The sequence below is a fragment of the Panulirus ornatus genome, chromosome 1 (genome assembly GCF_036320965.1).
Source record: "Panulirus ornatus isolate Po-2019 chromosome 1, ASM3632096v1, whole genome shotgun sequence".
In the NCBI taxonomy this organism is placed as follows: Eukaryota; Metazoa; Arthropoda; class Malacostraca; order Decapoda; family Palinuridae; genus Panulirus; species Panulirus ornatus.
This window is the reverse complement of record NC_092224.1, coordinates 29,931,548-29,950,890: the sequence shown is the minus strand read 5'-3', so window position 1 is coordinate 29,950,890 and position 19,343 is coordinate 29,931,548. Positions and strand designations below refer to the sequence as shown.

General features: G+C 40.3%; 1 protein-coding gene across 4 annotated transcripts in view; it reads left to right on the top strand.

Annotated features, from left to right (window-relative positions):
• The window catches only part of mtd (TLD domain-containing protein mustard), a 756,074-nt gene that overhangs the window by 646,172 nt on the left and 90,559 nt on the right, over window positions 1–19,343 (top strand). For all 4 annotated transcript variants that reach the window (XM_071696920.1, XM_071656180.1, XM_071656091.1 and 1 more), the window contains one exon: window positions 18,982–19,191. In XM_071696920.1, the coding sequence (XP_071553021.1) occupies window positions 18,982–19,191 (210 nt within the window). The remainder of the gene's footprint in view (window positions 1–18,981; window positions 19,192–19,343) is intronic.

Sequence of the window (19,343 nt, the reverse complement as noted above, 5' to 3'; positions counted from 1 at the left end):
CCAGACGCTTCACATGCCCTGATTCAATCCACTGACAGCACGTCAACCCAGGTATACCACATCGATCCAACTCACTCTATTCCTTGCCCACCTTTCACCCTCCTGCATGTTCAGGCCCCGATCACACAAAATCTTTTTCACTCCATCTTTCCACCTCCAATTTGGTCTCCCATTTCTCCTCGTTCCCTCCACCTCCGACACATATATCCTCTTGGTCAATCTTTCCTCACTCATTCTCTCTATGTGCCCAAACCATTTCAAAACACCCTCTTCTGCTCTCTCAACCACGCTCTTTTTATTTCCACACATCTCTCTCACCCTTACGTTACTTACTCGATCAAACCACCTCACACCACACATTGTCCTCAAACATCTCATTTCCAGCACATCCATCCTCCTGCGCACAACTCTATCCATAGCCCACACCTCGCAACCATACAACATTGTTGGAACCACTATTCCTTCAAACATACCCATTTTTGCTTTCCGAGATAATGTTCTCGACGTCCACACATTCTTCAAGGCTCCCAGAATTTTCGCCCCCTCCCCCACCCTATGATCCGCTTCCGCTTCCATGGTTCCATCCACTGCCAGATCCACTCCCAGATATCTAAAACACTTAACTTCCTCCAGTTTTTCTCCATTCAAACTTACCTCCCAATTGACTTGACCTTCAACCCTACTGTACCTAATAACCTTGCTCTTATTCACATTTACTCTTAACTTTCTTCTTTCACACACTTTACCAAACTCAGTCACCAGCTTCTGCAGTTTCTTACATGAATCAGCCACCAGCGCTGTATCATCAGCGAACAACAACTGACTCACTTCCCAAGCTCTCTCATTCCCAACAGACTTCATATTCGCCCCTCTTTCCAAAACTCTTGCATTCACCTCCCTAACAACCCCATCCATAAACAAATTAAACAACCATGGAGACATCACACACCCCTGCCGCAAACCTACATTCCCTGAGAACCAATCACTTTCCTCTCTTCCTACACGTACACATGCCTTACATCCTCGATAAAAACTTTTCACTGCTTCTAACAACTTGCCTCCCACACCATATATTCTTAATACCTTCCACAGAGCATCTCTATCAACTCTATCATATGCCTTCTCCAGATCCATAAATGCTACATACAAATCCATTTGCTTTTCTAAGTATTTCTCACATACATTCTTCAAAGCAAACACCTGATCCACACATCCTCTACCACTTCTGAAACCACACTGCTCTTCCCCAATCTGATGTATATGTATATGTATGTGTACGTGCGTGTATGGGCGTTTATGTATATAAATGTGTTTATGAGTGGATGGGCCATTCTTCATCTGTTTCCTGGTGCTACCTCACTGATGTGGGATATAGTGATTAAGTATAATAAAAAAGATAAGGATTAGGCTGGTATTATCCTTAAAAGATATCTGCCTCTAAAATGTAAAAGTGCATAAATTTTGGCTATATTTGGCCTCAGGAACATCCCTCCTTAGTGTCCAGCAGTAATATGCTGCTATAGAGGGCTCCATTTTCTTTGGTACCATTTTTCCATGTCCAAAATGTCCTGGTGATATCTTTCACCATGCTTATCATTGACTACCCCAAGATTTTGTGGGAAAAAGTCTAAGTGCGAGTCCAAAAAGTTCATTTTTAGACTTGTATTGCACCCCAGAGCTTTATTTGAAGTCAATAGATCTACATCACAGTAGTTTTCCGATCAGTGATTCCCCCAAAAGTCTTTGCAAACTCTCTTGAATGACAGCCATTCATTTTTTTCAACTTTATCTAGCAGCTCTTCATTGAACTTTTCATCTTGATGCAGTTCCCTGATTTATGGTAGTACAAAAATACCCTTTCTGGGTTTTGCCTCTGATTCTGGGGAATTTATTCCTCAAATATGTGAATCCATGGCCAGTTTTATCCATACCTTTGATGAAGTTCCTCATCAACCTGAGCTTAATGTGCAAAGGAGGCAGATCATTTTCCTCAGGATTAACAATTGGAGGATTGATGACATTCTTCTTCAGTGGAGTTAGTGATGTTTGTTTAGGCCATGTTCATTTTGACCACACTTTCTGTACATAATGATTTTTCTTGTCCTGGCTGTCCCACTCACAGAGGAAACAACAGAACTTTGTGTAACCAAGTTGTAATATGAGGAAAAGTGCCATAACCTTTAGGTCACCATATATATTCCACTTAAAGTCCCCAAACTTAATTTTATCCAAAAGAAGCTTCATGTTATATGATTCCTTCAGTGGAGGTTAACAAAATCCAGGCAAGTTTAATGCCTCCAAGGCTCGGTTTCTCCCCACTCTCTTTCAAAAACTCCTCACAACTCTCATCTCTCCTTTGTCAGTTCTTTAATTCCATCTCTTGACTCAATGAACATGACTGGTATTACTGTAACATCCACCACATTATGGAAATAGCTAAGCCTGCCTCTACAAGAAACTGTTTAGATTTTGAAATTTCTTCTGAGAAATTGCTCCATTAATTCAAAGGATTGATTCGTCCTTGTATGGAGTATTGCTTTCATGTCTGGGGTGGTTCTAGCTCTGCATACTTGCTTTACAGAGTTGAATCGAAAGTGGTTTGACTTATAAACTCACCCAGGCTAGCTTCCAAACTTGACCATCTTACCTTCTTCCCCCTTCTATAGGTATTACTTTGGTTTTTATTCCCAAGGGCTGGCTGCTTGCATACCCCCACCACAAGTTAGACCACTTGATATTCAGCAAGCTGTTGCATTACATGATAGCTGTGTGGCCGTTAGCATCTCAAGGGTGAGCCATTTTGGTAACTTTCTTTCCCAATAACTATGTTCTGGCTCATTGTAAAAGACACGTTTTTCACTTCTTCCAAGATCCTTAGGTAGTTTTCCTTGTCTTTTCTTTTTCACTTTCATAATCATTTCCATATTTCAATTAAAGTCCAGCCTTAATAAGGACTTTTGTCCATGACAAGCCTCCAGTGTTAAAAAAAAATGCATTTATTGCTCTTCTATAAAGATTGATGATATAGCATTGTTTAATCCACCATTCCATCAATGATTTTCCCAGGAAGAGCTTTTGTATCATCACAACTATTGAGATATATACCCTATTCTATTTGATCTATAGAAAAAATCTTATTCCTGCTAAGAATTCATTATTTTGAGTGTATAAATGTTTGACATCTAGTGTTTTATCACTTTCTTGAAAGTTATTTTGTTTTTGCTGTAGGCAGTACTATGATTTAGGCAATTTGGTGTAGATAGTTTGGTTTCAGGTAGTGCCATTTTTGACATATTTACCCCATGTTGTGGAACATTGAAGTCCAATTTATACTTTATAGGGTAAGACTCCAGTCTACTCATTTAAAATATTTCATTCTGTACAAACAAATAAGTAGTTTTTGTGAGTCATTGTATGTGAATATTGTCTGCCACTGAGTGGTAAAAAGTTACTTTTATATTGTTGAGAAATTTGCACAAGTGCTTTGGCAGCAAGATGTATAAGTGCTCTAGAAGTAAAATGGCATACCCACATCTTATCTGTTGCTTCCTCCTTGTTCTCCATGTCAAGTGTCCCCATACCTTTAAGTTCCCTGTATTAGGTGTAGGATCAAATTAGTACCATCAAATTTTTGCACTTGTACGAGAACACCGAGAAGGATATATACATTTGTAGCCCAACCACCCACCCATCTCATTGTATGATACTGTAGGACTTTGGTCTTCTGTTTTATTTTTTTTAATTTTTTTTCCCTGTCGGTATATTGGATGTCATGTCTGTGAAACCCCATGGGGAGGAGGAATGATCTAACAACATTATGATTGCTTGAAAGACCATATGTAAGTAGCCTACAAGAACAGATGCTTGGAGAATTATGATACCTTGTCAGTATAGCTTGACCACTTAAAGGTTCATCACCCTTAACTCTACTGGAATGCTTAGCATGTGTCCAACAAGCTCCATCTCTCAGTGTAGAAATTAGCCTTGCAACACAAATTATTTTTTGCCCATGTTGGGTAGCACTCTTAAGTTTACAACATTTAGATTCAGAATAAATTTTTTTCTGAATTTTAGCATTCGGCTGTACTTACTTGGTTGAGGTTGATTAAGGGAAACATACAAGAGACTAAATCAGTAGATGCACTCTGAATTTTATTTAACAGTGGTTGCCATAATACTTGGAGAATTATACTTCAGCAATCATTGGGGTGGATAAGATGGCTAGCAGTAAGTTGTGTGAGTGCTTTACTGAAGTTGAAAATAACTCTTGAATATTATCCCTCGTAAAATATAAGTAAAGAAACAAAACAGTGGTCCAGCAAGATTTTTTTGTAATGCTTCATGCAGCAAGTGATGATGAACAAGTATAATGTTTTTTTTTATCTAAGCCTAGAAAATGCCATATCATATATACATGTATTTTATTATTGTTATTTTGCTTTGTCGCTGTCTCCCGCGTTAGCGAGGTAGCGCAAGGAAACATGAAAGAATGGCCCAACCCACCCACATACACATGTATATACATACGCGTCCACACACGCAAATATACATACCTATACATCTCAACGTATACATATATATACACACACAGACATATACATATATACACATGTACATAATTCATACTGTCTGCCTTTATTCATTCCCATCGCCACCCCTCCACACATGAAATTACAAACCCCCTCCCCCATCATGTGCACGAGGTAGCACTAGGAAAAGACTACAAAGGCCACATTCGTTCACACTCAGTCTCTAGCTGTCATGTCATAATGCACCGAAACCACGGCTCCTTTTCCACATCCAGGCCCCACAAAACTTCCATGGTTTACCCCAGACGCTTCACATGCCGTGGTTCAATCCATTGACAGCACGTCGACCCCGGTATACCACATCGTTCCAATTCACTCTTTTCCTTGCACGCCTTTCACCCTCCTGCATGTTCAGGCCCCGATCACTCAAAATCTTTTTCACTCCATCTTTCCACCTCCAATTTGGTCTCCCACTTCTCCTAGCTCCCTCCACCTATGACGCATATATCCTCTTGGTCAATCTTTCCTCACTCATTCTCTCCATATGACCAAACCATTTCAAAACACCCTCTTCTGCTCTCTCAACCACACACTTTTTTATTACCACACATCTCTTTTTTTTTTTTTTTTTTTTTAATACTTTGTCGCTGTCTCCCGCGTTTGCGAGGTAGCGCAAGGAAACAGACGAAAGAAATGGCCCAACCCCCCCCCATACACATGTACATACACACGTCCACACACGCAAATATACATACCTACACAGCCTTCCATGGTTTACCCCAGACGCTTCACATGCCTTGATTCAATCCACTGACAGCACGTCAACCCCTGTATACCACATCGCTCCAATTCACTCTATTCCTTGCCCTCCTTTCACCCTCCTGCATGTTCAGGCCCCGATCACACAAAATCCTTTTCACTCCATCTTTCCACCTCCAATTTGGTCTCCCTCTTCTCCTCGTTCCCTCCACCTCCGACACATATATCCTCTTGGTCAATCTTTCCTCACTCATTCTCTCCATGTGCCCAAACCATTTCAAAACACCCTCTTCTGCTCTCTCAACCACGCTCTTTTTATTTCCACACATCTCTCTTACCCTTACGTTACTTACTCGATCAAACCACCTCACACCACACATTGTCCTCAAACATCTCATTTCCAGCACATCCATCCTCCTGCGCACAACTCTATCCATAGCCCACGCCTCGCAACCATACAACATTGTTGGAACTACTATTCCTTCAAACATACCCATTTTTGCTTTCCGGGATAATGTTCTCGACTTCCACACATTTTTCAAGGCTCCCAAAATTTTCGCCCCCTCCCCCACCCTATGATCCACTTCCGCTTCCATGGTTCCATCCGCTGACAGATCCACTCCCAGATATCTAAAACACTTCACTTCCTCCAGCCTCTCACCATTCAAACTCACCTCCCAATTGACTTGACCCTCAACCCTACTGTACCTAATAACCTTGCTCTTATTGACATTTACTCTTAACTTTCTTCTTCCACACACTTTACCAAACTCCGTCACCAGCTTCTGCAGTTTCTCACATGAATCCGCCACCAGCGCTGTATCATCAGCGAACAACAACTGACTCACTTCCCAAGCTCTCTCATCCCCAACAGACTTCATACTTGCCCCTCTTTCCAAAACTCTTGCATTTACCTCCCTAACAACCCCATCCATAAACAAATTAAACAACCATGGAGACATCACACACCCCTGCCGCAAACCTACATTCACTGAGAACCAATCACTTTCCTCTCTTCCTACACGTACACATGCCTTACATCCTCGATAAAAACTTTTCACTGCTTCTAACAACTTGCCTCCCACACCATATATTCTTAATACCTTCCACAGAGCATCTCTATCAACTCTATCATATGCCTTCTCCAGATCCATAAATGCTACATACAAATCCATTTGCTTTTCTAAGTATTTCTCACATACATTCTTCAAAGCAAACACCTGATCCACACATCCTCTACCACTTCTGAAACCACACTGCTCTTCCCCAATCTGATGCTCTGTACATGCCTTCACCCTCTCAATCAATACCCTCCCATATAATTTACCAGGAATACTCAACAAACTTATACCTCTGTAATTTGAGCACTCACTCTTATCCCCTTTGCCTTTGTACAACGGCACTATGCAAGCATTCCGCCAATCCTCAGGCACCTCACCATGAGTCATACATACATTAAATAACCTTACCAACCAGTCAACAATACAGTCACCCCCTTTTTTAATAAATTCCACTGCAATACCATCCAAACCTGCTGCCTTGCCGGCTTTCATCTTCCGCAAAGCTTTTACTACCTCTTCTCTGTTTACCAAATCATTTTCCCTAACCCTCTCACTTTGCACACCACCTCGACCCAAACACCCTATATCTGCCACTCTGTCATCAGACACATTCAACAAACCTTCAAAATACTCATTCCATCTCCTTCTCACATCACCACTACTTGTTATCACCTCCCCATTTACGCCCTTTACTGAAGTTCCCATTTGCTCCCTTGTCTTACGCACCCTATTTACCTCCTTCCAGAACATCTTTTTATTCTCCCTAAAATTTACTGATAGTCTCTCACCCCAACTCTCATTTGCCCTTTTTTTCACCTCTTGCACCTTTCTCTTGACCTCCTGTCTCTTTCTTTTATACTTCTCCCACTCAATTGCATTTTTTCCCTGCAAAAATCGTCCAAATGCCTCTCTCTTCTCTTTCACTAATACTCTTACTTCTTCATCCCACCACTCACTACCCTTTCTAAACAGCCCACCTCCCACTCTTCTCATGCCACAAGCATCTTTTGCGCAATCCATCACTGATTCCCTAAATACATCCCATTCCTCCCCCACTCCCCTTACTTCCATTGTTCTCACATCTCTTACCCTATTATTACTTATTCGATCAAACCACCTCACACCACATATTGTCCTCAAACCTCTCATTTCCAGCACATCCACCCTCCTGCACACAACTCTATCCATAGCCCACTTAACATATCTTGCAATAACCACAGGTATAAAAGATATTTGCAGATTTTTGCCTGCCATTGGCTTAATAGTTATGAGTAAATGGTTACCAACAGCTGACAGATAATCTAGTATGATTACTTTGTCATTAAAAGATGGCAAGGATTAATTCTGCGGTCATTCTTATAAGATTTGTTGCTGACAGTGATGCTTTATTTGCTGTTGTACCCTTCTAGAAGTTCAAATGCTAAATCCTTCCTATCAAAACAAAGATAGCCATTGAAGAAAAAATTATTTCATATTATTTTTAGTCTTTTACACTGGACTCCATTAATTTGTAATGTTTGGGGCTCAGCTTCACATGAATTACTGGAAGTTATGAACTAACCCAAAAAATGAAAATATGCTTTATATTTCACAATTTATTTTCATACTTAATTGCCTCTTCCCTTTGTTAGCAAGGTAGCATTAGGAACAGACAAAGAAAGGCTGCAACCACTCTCATCCATTCTTTAGCTGTCATGTGTAATGCACCAACACCACAGCTCCCCATCCCTGGGGTAGGGGAGGAAGGATTCTACCTCCATATACCCAGGATGTCAAAGAAGGAAACTAAAGGGAGTGGGAATAGGTGGCTGGAAACAATACTTCTTGTATTTGTTACAGTCTGTGAAACTGTAAAACTCATACAAGATAACAGATATTAATGATGAAAACTGTTAATGATATGTATCCGAGACAAAAGTTATTCTAAAAATAACACACCCCAAGAGGTATGCCTGACAGCTCCTGGAGTTCTGTATAAGCCAGACAGCAGATTAGTGTAAGTGAAAGAGTGTATAGCAAAAGCAAATGATGTTGACTAGGATGAGTTGAACAGTATATCATTTTAAGTAAAAGTGTACATTATATCATATTAATTACAAATCCATACTATAGTTAATGGTTATGGTGATCTCTTTTTAGAATTTTTGCAAATATCCCACTTACAGTAGGCACAGTTGATATTCGGACTGCTGCAATGAAAGGCTTAAATGTTTAAAGAGTTAAAAAGAATGCCTTGCCCATGTTTGCAAAATAATTTTCTTTATGATGCAATAGATTGGTACGGAAAAAAAAGATTACACAAAGGGTAATATGATTATCTTTGTGTTGGCTTGGTGGTCTGCTGAATTAGTGAAAGGAGGGGGCTGGTTGACATGTCCGGGCTCTTGTTTCTTTCTTCCTCGTGAACTTGGTGTAACAGTCACAAAGTTAGTGATAACACAAATATAACACATCTGGATTTTTGTTTCTTTCTTTCTCATGAACTTGGTATAACAGTCACACAGTGATAGCACAAATATATTTAGAAATATTACACTATCCACACTGAAAATGAGTAGGGAAGGTGGTGTGGTTAGGATGTTTTCTTCACCAAACCATTCTTCCCCTTTACCCTTGAGCTTATTTCTCTCAGAGCCAGGACATCCTGGTTCCTTTCCTCAAACATGCAACCCATCTCTCCTCATATCTCATCTTTGTTACATCCACACACATTCAGACATCTCAGCCTGAGCCTTTGAGGAGAATAAGCAGTCTTTGCTTGGATTCTTCTGTTTCATCCTCTATAAAGTGAAATACCTGAGGTGAGTTCCAGCCCTCTCTCTTTTATCCTTCTTTTATGACATGCAGGAAATACATGCAAAAAATATTATTTGCTTTTGTCAGAAAATCAATTTAGTGGTGGTTTACATGGGCAGAAGGGATGTTTGTATTTAACAGTACTGTAGTTTCCTGTATTGGGCTAATGATCACTTGTAATCAGTGTTCATTTTTATTGTATTTTGTATTCATAAAACATGAGCAAAAATGGGAAGATTTGACAAATGTTTGAATGACTGGCAGTACAGCATGGGTTGAATAGCAGTTTACATTGTCCATACAGTATTTGGGATCTGCCTACTACTCAGCAGATGCCATTGATTACAGCACATGGTGAGTATTGGGATAAAATACTGAAAATTAATTTTTGAAAATTATAACATCATTAGAGTAGGTGAGTAATGAAATCTGTGTATTTACAGACATAGATACTTTTTGTAATTTTTAGTATATTAAAAAAATTAAGTTTATTATATGGGTTCTTTGAATAGGTACATCACCTTCCAGAAATTATGTATTTTCCAAAGACTTTGTGGCCCCCAAGCATTTCAGGTCTATGAAAGTTGAGTATAATGGTAAATTAGAAAGGATTTATCTGTTTGAGCGTTTAGGCTGCCATTGTAGGCTGAAAGAACTTGAACTATATTGCAGAGAGAGAGAGAAAAAGAGAAAAATGTATGAGGATTTATGTATGCCAGTAGTTTGAAGAAATTTGATAAACTAATTTGTGTTCTCACAGCATAAAGAAACAGTGATTTAGAGTTGAAAGAATTCCTTGGAATATATCAAGAAGGCACACAAAGATATATGAAAACCCAGTTAGGAAGATGGAGAATATCTTTAACCCTTTCACTGTGGCTCGTGCATATGCTATTGTAATTCTTTTTCTGTTTACTGTTGGGAAGGATGAATGCCTTGGTAATTTCTTTCTGTTCATTGCTGATGGAGCCTACACTTACAGCCATATTAAGGCTTTTAGTTGCATCCCACACACTTGTTTCTAGACACCACAGCTAATTTTTTTCACTCATTAATTAGTATGTGTGGAGATGTCATGAAAGCACATATAAGATCTGTGTCCTCTTATTATGTAATGATTTTTGAAGCTTTGTCACTCTTATAAGATAAGAGATATTGCTGATGAAAACCCATAGCAATCATGCTTTATGGCAAAAATATATCCAAAAACACCACACATTTCAACATGAATGCCTGACAATACTCCTGGTATTCCTGGCATTAGAGCAGTGTAAGTTGAAAGGTGCATAACACAATTAAACAATGTCCTGCCAGGTTGAGGTTTATGTAATTTGTTTAGAAATTTTAGGAGGAGGGGGCTGGAAATTCTCTCTTGTATTACTTTTCAAAAGAAAAGGTATAGAGGAAGGAGCCAAATGAGGATTATTTTCATCTGAGTTTCAGTCATATGTTCTAAACTCTGTCCTCCTAATGTAGGCAGTGGCAGACATATAGGAAAGAAGAAAAAAGATTTAGAAAATGTTATAGTTGATTATTTAAGAAACTAGTGGTGGAAGTATGTGATAGAGTGTAAGAAAGTAAACTCTAGATTGATATGGGATAAACTGAAAGTGGATGGAGAGAGATGGGTGATTATTGGTGCATATGCACCTGGGCATGAGAAGAAAGATCATGAGTGGCAAGTGTTTTGGGAGCATTTGAGTGTGTGTTAGTAGTTTTGATGCATGAGACTGGGTTACAGTGATGGGTGATTTGAATGCAAAGGTGAGTAATGTGGCAGTTGAGTGAGTAATCGGTGTACATGGGGTGTTCAGTGTTGTAAATGGAAATGGTGAAGAGTAGATTTATGTGCTGAAAAAGGACTGGTGATAGGGAATACCTGGTTTCAAAAGAGAGATATACATAAGTATACGTACGTAAGTAGGAGAGATGGCCAGAGAGCGTTATTGGATTGCGTGTTAATTGATAGGCGCATGAAAGAGAGACTTTTAGATGTTAATGTGCTGAGGTGCTGAGAGGTGCAACTGGAGGGATGTCTGATCATAATTTTGTGAGGCAAAAATGAAGATTTGTAGAATTTGTAGAGGTTTTCAGGAAAGAAGAGAGAATGTTGGGGTGAAGAGAGTGGTGAGAGTAAGTGAGCTTGGGAAGGAGACTTGTGTGAGGAAGTACCAGGAGAGACTGAGTACAGAATGGAAAAAGGTGAGAACAAAGGACGTAAGGGGAGTGAGGGAGGGATGGTATGTAATAAGGGAAGCAGTGATGGCTTGCACAAAAGATGCTTGTGGCATGAGAATTGTGGGAGGTGGACAGATTAGAAAGGGTAGTGAGTGGTGGGATGAAGAACTAAGATTATTAGTGAAGAAGACAGAGGCATTTGGACGATTTTTGCAGGGAAATAATCCAAATTAGGGAGAAAAAAAAGATGTTTTAGAAGGAGGTAAATAGAGTGCGTAAGACAATGGAAAAAATGGGAACATCAGTGAAGGGGGCTAATCGGGAGGTGATAACAAGTAGTGGTGATGTGAGAAGGAGATGGAGTAAGTATTTTGAAGGTTTGTTGAATGTGTTTGATGATAGAGTGGCAGATATAGGGTGTTTTGGTCGAGGTGATGTGCAAAGTGAGAGGGTTAGGGAGAATGATTTGGTAAACAGAGAAGAGGTAGTATAAGCTTTGCGGAAGATGAAAGCCGGCAAGGCAGCGGGTTTGGATGGTATTGCAGTGGAATTTATTAAGAAAAGGGGGTGACTGTATTGTTGACTGGTTGGTAAGGTTATCTAATTTATGTATGACTCATGGTGAGGTGCCTGAGGATTGGTGGAATGCTTGTATAGTGCCATTGTACAAGGCAAAGGGGATAAGAGTGAGTGCTCAGATTATAGAGGTATAAGTTTGTTGAGTATTCCCGGGAAATTGTATGGCAGGGTATTGATTGAGAGGGTGAAGGCATGTACAGAGCATCAGATTGGGGAAGAGCAGTGTGGTTTCAGAAGTGGTAGAGGATGTGTGGATCAGGTATTTGCTTTGAAAAATGTATGTGAGAAATACTTAGGAAAGCAAATGGATTTGTATATAGCATTTATGGATCTGGAGATGGCATATGGTAGTTGATAGAGATGCTCTGTGGAAGGTATTAAGAATATATGGTGTGGAAGGTAGGTTGTTAGAAGCAGTGAAAAGTTTTTATCGAGGATGTAAGGCATATGTACGTGTAGGAAGAGAGGAAAGTGATTGGTTCTCAGTGAATCTTGGTTTGTGGCAGGGGTGCGTGATGTCTCCATGGTTGTTTGATTTGTTTATGGATGGTGTTGTTAGGGAGGTGAATGCAAGAGTTTTGGAAAGGGGCAAGTATGTAGTCTCTTGTGGATGAGAGAGCTTGGGAAGTGAGTCAGTTGTTCACTGATGATACAGCGCTGGTGGCTGATTCATGTGAGAAACTGCAGAAGCTGGTGACTGAGTTTGGTAGAGTGTGGGAAAGAAGAAAGCTGAGAGTAAATGTGAATAAGAGCAAGGTTATTAGGTACAGTAGGGTTGAGGGACGAGTCAGTTGGGAGGTAAGTTTGAATGGAGAAAAACTGGATGAATTGAAGTGTTTTAGATATCTGGGAGTGGATTTGGCATTGGGTGGAACCATGGAAGTGGAAGTGAATCATAGGGTGGGAAGGGGGTGAAATTTCTGGGAGCATTGAAGAATGTGTGGAAGTCGAGAACATTATCTTGGAAAGCAAAAATGGGTATGTTTGAAGGAATAGTGGTTCCAACAGTGTTATATGGTTGCAAGGCATGGGCTATAGATAGAGTTGTGCGGAGGAGGGTGGATGTGCTGGAAATGATATGTTTAAGGACAGTATGTGGTGTGAGGTGGTTTGATCAAGTAAGTAATGAAAGGGTAAGAGAGATGTGTGGTGATAAAAAGAGTGTGGTTGAGAGAGTAGAAGAGGGTGTTTTGAAATGGTTTGGTCACATGGAGAGAATGAGTGAGGAAAGATTGACCAAGAGGATATATGTGTCAGAGATGAAGAAACGAGAAGGAGTGGGAGACCAAATTGGAGGTGGAAAGATGGAGTGAAAAAGATTTTGAGTGATCGGGGCCTGAAGATGCAGGAGGGTATAGGGGATTAAGAATACTTCCCACGTATTCCCTGCATGTCATAGAAGGCGACTAAAAGGGGAGGGAGCGGGAGGCTGGAAATCCTCCCCTCTCGTTTTTTTTTTAATTTTCCAAAAGAAGGAACAGAGGGGGGCCAGGTGAGGATATTCCACAAAGGCCCAGTCCTCTGTTCTTAACGCTACCTTGCTAACGTGGGAAATGGCGAATAGTTTAAAAAAAAATTATATATATATATAATTATATATATATATATATATATATATATATATATATATATATATATATATATATATAATATATAAGTTGTTAGAAGCAGTGAAAAGTTTTTATCGAGGATGTAAGGCATGTGTACGTGTAGGAAGAGAGGAAAGTGATTGGTTCTCAGTGAATGTAGGTTTGCGGCAGGGGTGTGTGATGTCTCCATGGTTGTTTAATTTGTTTATGGATGGGGTTGTTAGGGAGGTAAATGCAAGAGTTTTGGAAAGAGGGGCAAGTATGAAGTCTGTTGGGGATGAGAGAGCTTGGGAAGTGAGTCAGTTGTTGTTCGCTGATGATACAGCGCTGGTGGCTGATTCATGTGAGAAACTGCAGAAGCTGGTGACTGAGTTTGGTAAAGTGTGTGGAAGAAGAAAGTTAAGAGTAAATGTGAATAAGAGCAAGGTTATTAGGTACGGTAGGGTTGAGGGTCAAGTCAATTGGGAGGTGAGTTTGAATGGAGAAAAACTGGAGGAAGTGAAGTGTTTTAGATATCTGGGAGTGGATCTGTCAGCGGATGGAACCATGGAAGCGGAAGTGGATCATAGGGTGGGGAAGGGGGCGAAAATTCTGGGAGCCTTGAAGAATGTGTGGAAGTCGAGAACATTATCTCGGAAAGCAAAAATGGGTATGTTTGAAGGAATAGTGGTTCCAACAATGTTGTATGGTTGCGAGGCGTGGGCTATGGATAGAGTTGTGCGCAGGAGGATGGATGTGCTGGAAATGAGATGTTTGAGGACAATGTGTGGTGTGAGGTGGTTTGATCGAGTAAGTAACGTAAGGGTAAGAGAGATGTGTGGAAATAAAAAGAGCGTGGTTGAGAGAGCAGAAGAGGGTGTTTTGAAATGGTTTGGGCACATGGAGAGAATGAGTGAGGAAAGATTGACCAAGAGGATATATGTGTCGGAGGTGGAGGGAACGAGGAGAAGAGGGAGACCAAATTGGAGGTGGAAAGATGGAGTGAAAAAGATTTTGTGTGATCGGGGCCTGAACATGCAGGAGGGTGTAAGGAGGGCAAGGAATAGAGTGAATTGGAGCGATGTGGTATACAGGGGTTGACGTGCTGTCAGTGGAGTGAATCAAGGCATGTGAGGCGTCTGGGGTGACCATGGAAAGCTGTGTAGGTATGTATATTTGCGTGTATGGACGTATGTATATACATGTGTATGGGGGGGGGGTTGGGCCATTTCTTTCGTCTGTTTCCTTGCGCTACCTCGCAAACGCGGGAGACAGCGACAAAGTATTAAAAAAAAAAAAAAAAAATATATATATATATATATATATATATATATATATATATATATTTTTTTTTTTTTTTTTTTTTTTTTTTTTTGCCGCTGTCTCCCGCGTTTGCGAGGTAGCGCAAGGAAACAGACGAAAGAAATGGCCCAACCCAAACCCATACACATGTATATACATACATCCACACACGCAAAATATACATACCTACACAGCTTTCCATGGTTTACCCCAGACGCTTCACATGCCCCGATTCAATCCACTGACAGCACGTCAACCCCGGTATACCACATCGCTCCAATTCACTCTATTCCTTGCCCTCCTTTCACCCTCCTGCATGTTCAGGCCCCGATCACACAAAATCTTTTTCACTCCATCTTTCCACCTCCAATTTGGTCTCCCTCTTCTCCTCGTTCCCTCCCCCTCCGACACATATATCCTCTTGGACAATCTTTCCTCACTCATTCTCTCCATGTGCCCAAACCATTTCAAAACACCCTCTTCTGCTCTCTCAACCACGCTCTTTTTATTTCCACACATCTCTCTTACCCTTACGTTACTTACTTGATCAAACCACCTCACACCACACATTGTCCTCAAACATCTCATTTCCAGCACATCCATCCTCCTGCGCACAACTCTATCCATAGCCCACGCCTCGCAACCATACAACATTGTTGGAACCACTATTCCTTCAAACATACCCATTTTTGCTTTCCGAGATAATGTTCTCGACTTCCACACATTCTTCAAGGCTCCCAGAATTTTCGCCCCCTCCCCCACCCTATGATCCACTTCCGCTTCCATGGTTCCATCCGCTGCCAGATCCACTCCCAGATATCTAAAACACTTCACTTCCTCCAGTTTTTCTCCATTCAAACTCACCTCCCAATTGACTTGACCCTCAACCCTACTGTACCTAATAACCTTGCTCTTATTCACATTTACTCTTAACTTTCTTCTTTCACACACTTTACCAAACTCAGTCACCAGCTTCTGCAGTTTCTCACATGAATTAGCCACCAGCGCTGTATCATCAGCGAACAACTGACTCACTTCCCAAGCTCTCTCATCCCCAACAGACTTCATACTTGCCCCTCTTTCCAAAACTCTTGCATTCACCTCCCTAACAACCCCATCCATAAACAAATTAAACAACCATGGAGACATCACACACCCCTGCCGCAAACCTACATTCACTGAGAACCAATCACTTTCCTCTCTTCCTACACGTACATATGCCTTACATCCTCGATAAAAACTTTTCACTGCTTCTAACAACTTGCCTCCCACACCATATATTCTTAATACCTTCCACAGAGCATCTCTATCAACTCTATCATATGCCTTCTCCAGATCCATAAATGCTACATACAGATCCATTTGCTTTCCTAAGTATTTCTCACATACATTCTTCAAAGCAAACACCTGATCCACACATCCTCTACCACTTCTGAAACCACACTGCTCTTCCCCAATCTGATGCTCTGTACATGCCTTCACCCTCTCAATGAAGAACCCTCCCATATAATTTACCAGGAATACTCAACAAACTTATACCTCTGTAATTTGAGCACTCACTCTTATCCCCTTTGCCTTTGTACAATGGCACTATGCACGCATTCCGCCAATCCTCAGGCACTTCAGCGTGAGTCATACATACATTAAATAACCTTACCAACCAGTCAACAATACAGTCACCCCCTTTTTTAATAAATTCCACTGCAATACCATCCAAACCTGCTGCCTTGCCGGCTTTCATCTTCGCAAAGCTTTTACTACCTCTTCTCTGTTTTCCAAATCATTTTCCCTAACCCTCTCACTTTGCACACCACCTCGACCAAAACACCCTATATCTGCCACTCTTATCATCAAACACATTCAACAAACCTTCAAAATACTCACTCCATCTCCTTCTCACATCACCACTACTTGTTATCACCTCCCCATTTGCGCCCTTCACTGAAGTTCCCATTTGCTCCCTTGTCTTACGCACTTTATTTACCTCCTTCCAGAACATCTTTTTATTCTCCCTAAAATTTAATGATACTCTCTCACCCCAACTCTCATTTGCCCTTTTTTTCACCTCTTGCTCCTTTCTCTTGACCTCCTGTCTCTTTCTTTTATACGTCTCCCACTCGACTGCATTTTTTCCCTGCAAAAATCGTCCAAATGCCTCTCTCTTCTCTTTCACTAATACTCTTACTTCTTCATCCCACCACTCACTACCCTTTCTAATCAACCCACCTCCCACTCTTCTCATGCCACAAGCATCTTTTGCACAATCCATCACTGATTCCCTAAATACATCCCATTCCTCCCCCACTCCCCTTACTTCCATTGTTCTCACCTTTTTCCATTCTGTACTCAGTCTCTCCTGGTACTTCCTCACACAAGTCTCCTTCCCAAGCTCACTTACTCTCACCACCCTCTTCACCCCAACATTCACACTTTTTTTCTGAAAACCCATACAAATCTTTACCTTAGCCTCCACAAGATAATGATCAGACATCCCTCCAGTTGCACCTCTCAGCACATTAACATCCAAAAGTCTCTCTTTCGCGCGCCTGTCAATTAACACGTAATCCAATAACGCTCTGTGGCCATCTCTCCTACTTACATAAGTATACTTATGTATATCTCGCTTTTTAAACCAGGTATTCCCAATCATCAGTCCTTTTTCAGCACATAAATCTACAAGCTCTTCACCATTTCCATTTACAACACTGAACACCCCATGTATACCAATTATTCCCTCAACTGCCACATTACTCACCTTTGCATTCAAATCACCCATCACTATAACCCGATCTCGTGCATCAAAACCACTAACACACTCATTCAGCTGCTTCCAAAACACTTGCCTCTCATGATCTTTCTTCTCATGCCCAGGTGCATATACACCAATAATCACCCATCTCTCTCCATCAACTTTCAGTTTTACCCATATTAATCGAGAATTTACTTTCTTACATTCTATATATATATATATATATATATATATATATATATATATATATATATATATATATATATATATATATATAAGTTGAGAGTATCCCACACATAAAGAGTGTACCTGCAGTGAAATGATTAATTTTTTGCCAAACATAAGAGAAACCTGTTAGGTGTGACTACCAAAACTTTCACAAGAAGGCTAGACTAGTGGCTAGAACTGGTTCCAGATGAACCCATTACAAGGTATTGAAACATGATTTCCTCCAGCAAATTCCCTCACACTTTTTTTGTTATTCTTCTTAGTTAATGTCATTCTTGGTATTATCTCTGTGGATCCCTTCAAAAGTCATCCAAAACTATTATGAGTGGAATGGTTGTTATAAGTTTGGAAGAGGATAAAAGGAAATGCATGGCTCACAAAGACAAATTGGGAATGATTTTTTTGATATGTGAGAACTGGTATCGAATATGCTACTGTTTTTTATCATCTTGCATCAGAATGGAAGGTCAAGACCAATAATGTTCAAGAAAATGTAAACATATTGATTGCTGTACAGTACTAATACATTAATCTTGTTACAAATTATAAGTGCACATAGATAAGCAGAGTTAGATTCTAGAAATACTGAAGACCTTGTGAGTTTCTCTTAAAATTTAGGTGTTCAAAATCTACTGATGCATACAGGGTATGGTATTTTCTTGCTTTTTTTGCCATGCATATATTTGGGTTTTGAAACCATCTATGGTGCTAAAAGAAATTATAACCATAGATTTACCAAACTAATGTAGCAGTACCTGTAGTATAAAACACACTTGGCTAAAGTCCATGATGTAATAGTCTTTCATAAGATTCTGCGCAATATATTTGAAGAGTACTTTCCTCATTATATTTATCAGTAATGAGTTTTGATGTAGACATTTTATAAAGTAACCATAATTAGATAAGGCTTCATGTAAGTAAGGATCCAGACATAGTTGTTTCTTGATTTTAAAGGAATGGTAGGCTTTTGCATGCTTTAAGCAGTTCTTAAACTCCAAAAATGCCTTGTTTGTGATTCATATCAATTTAAGACCCAGAGTATTAACTTCTGAAGAAAGTAATTTCTTTTTGGATTTGTAAATACTCTAGTGGCAAATTTTATTCATACTGTTTATTGAAAATGTTTATAGAGTTAGCCATCATGAAAGTTGAATCTGTACAAGGCATTTCATATTTTGCAACTGCCTGTAACCCAGGATAGCCTAGCATGGAGTTCTGTCTTGTTACTGCAGTTCGCCCAAATACCTGGTTGACTTCAGTAGTGGGCTTTTTGCTCGCTCCCCCTCTGATTCCACGAGCTCCGTGCGGGATGTAACAGAGCTGGGTACCCCCCCAGGTTCCCTTGAGGGTTACCGTGTATCCCACTCTGTTTTTTACCGCAAACAGTCCAGCTTGGGTAGTGACAAGGAGGAAAGGAAAGGCATACCTATATTCCACCCAGGGTAAGCAGGGCTTAGGTGTGCCTCACTCTCTTGGTTTTCCTGTCCTTGGGCTTTCTGCTTCTATGCTTGCACTCTTATCTTTAAGTGTGTTTTTGCATGATTTTATTGTGATCTATATAGTCATTTACATGGTTTTATCCAATTGAAGTTGT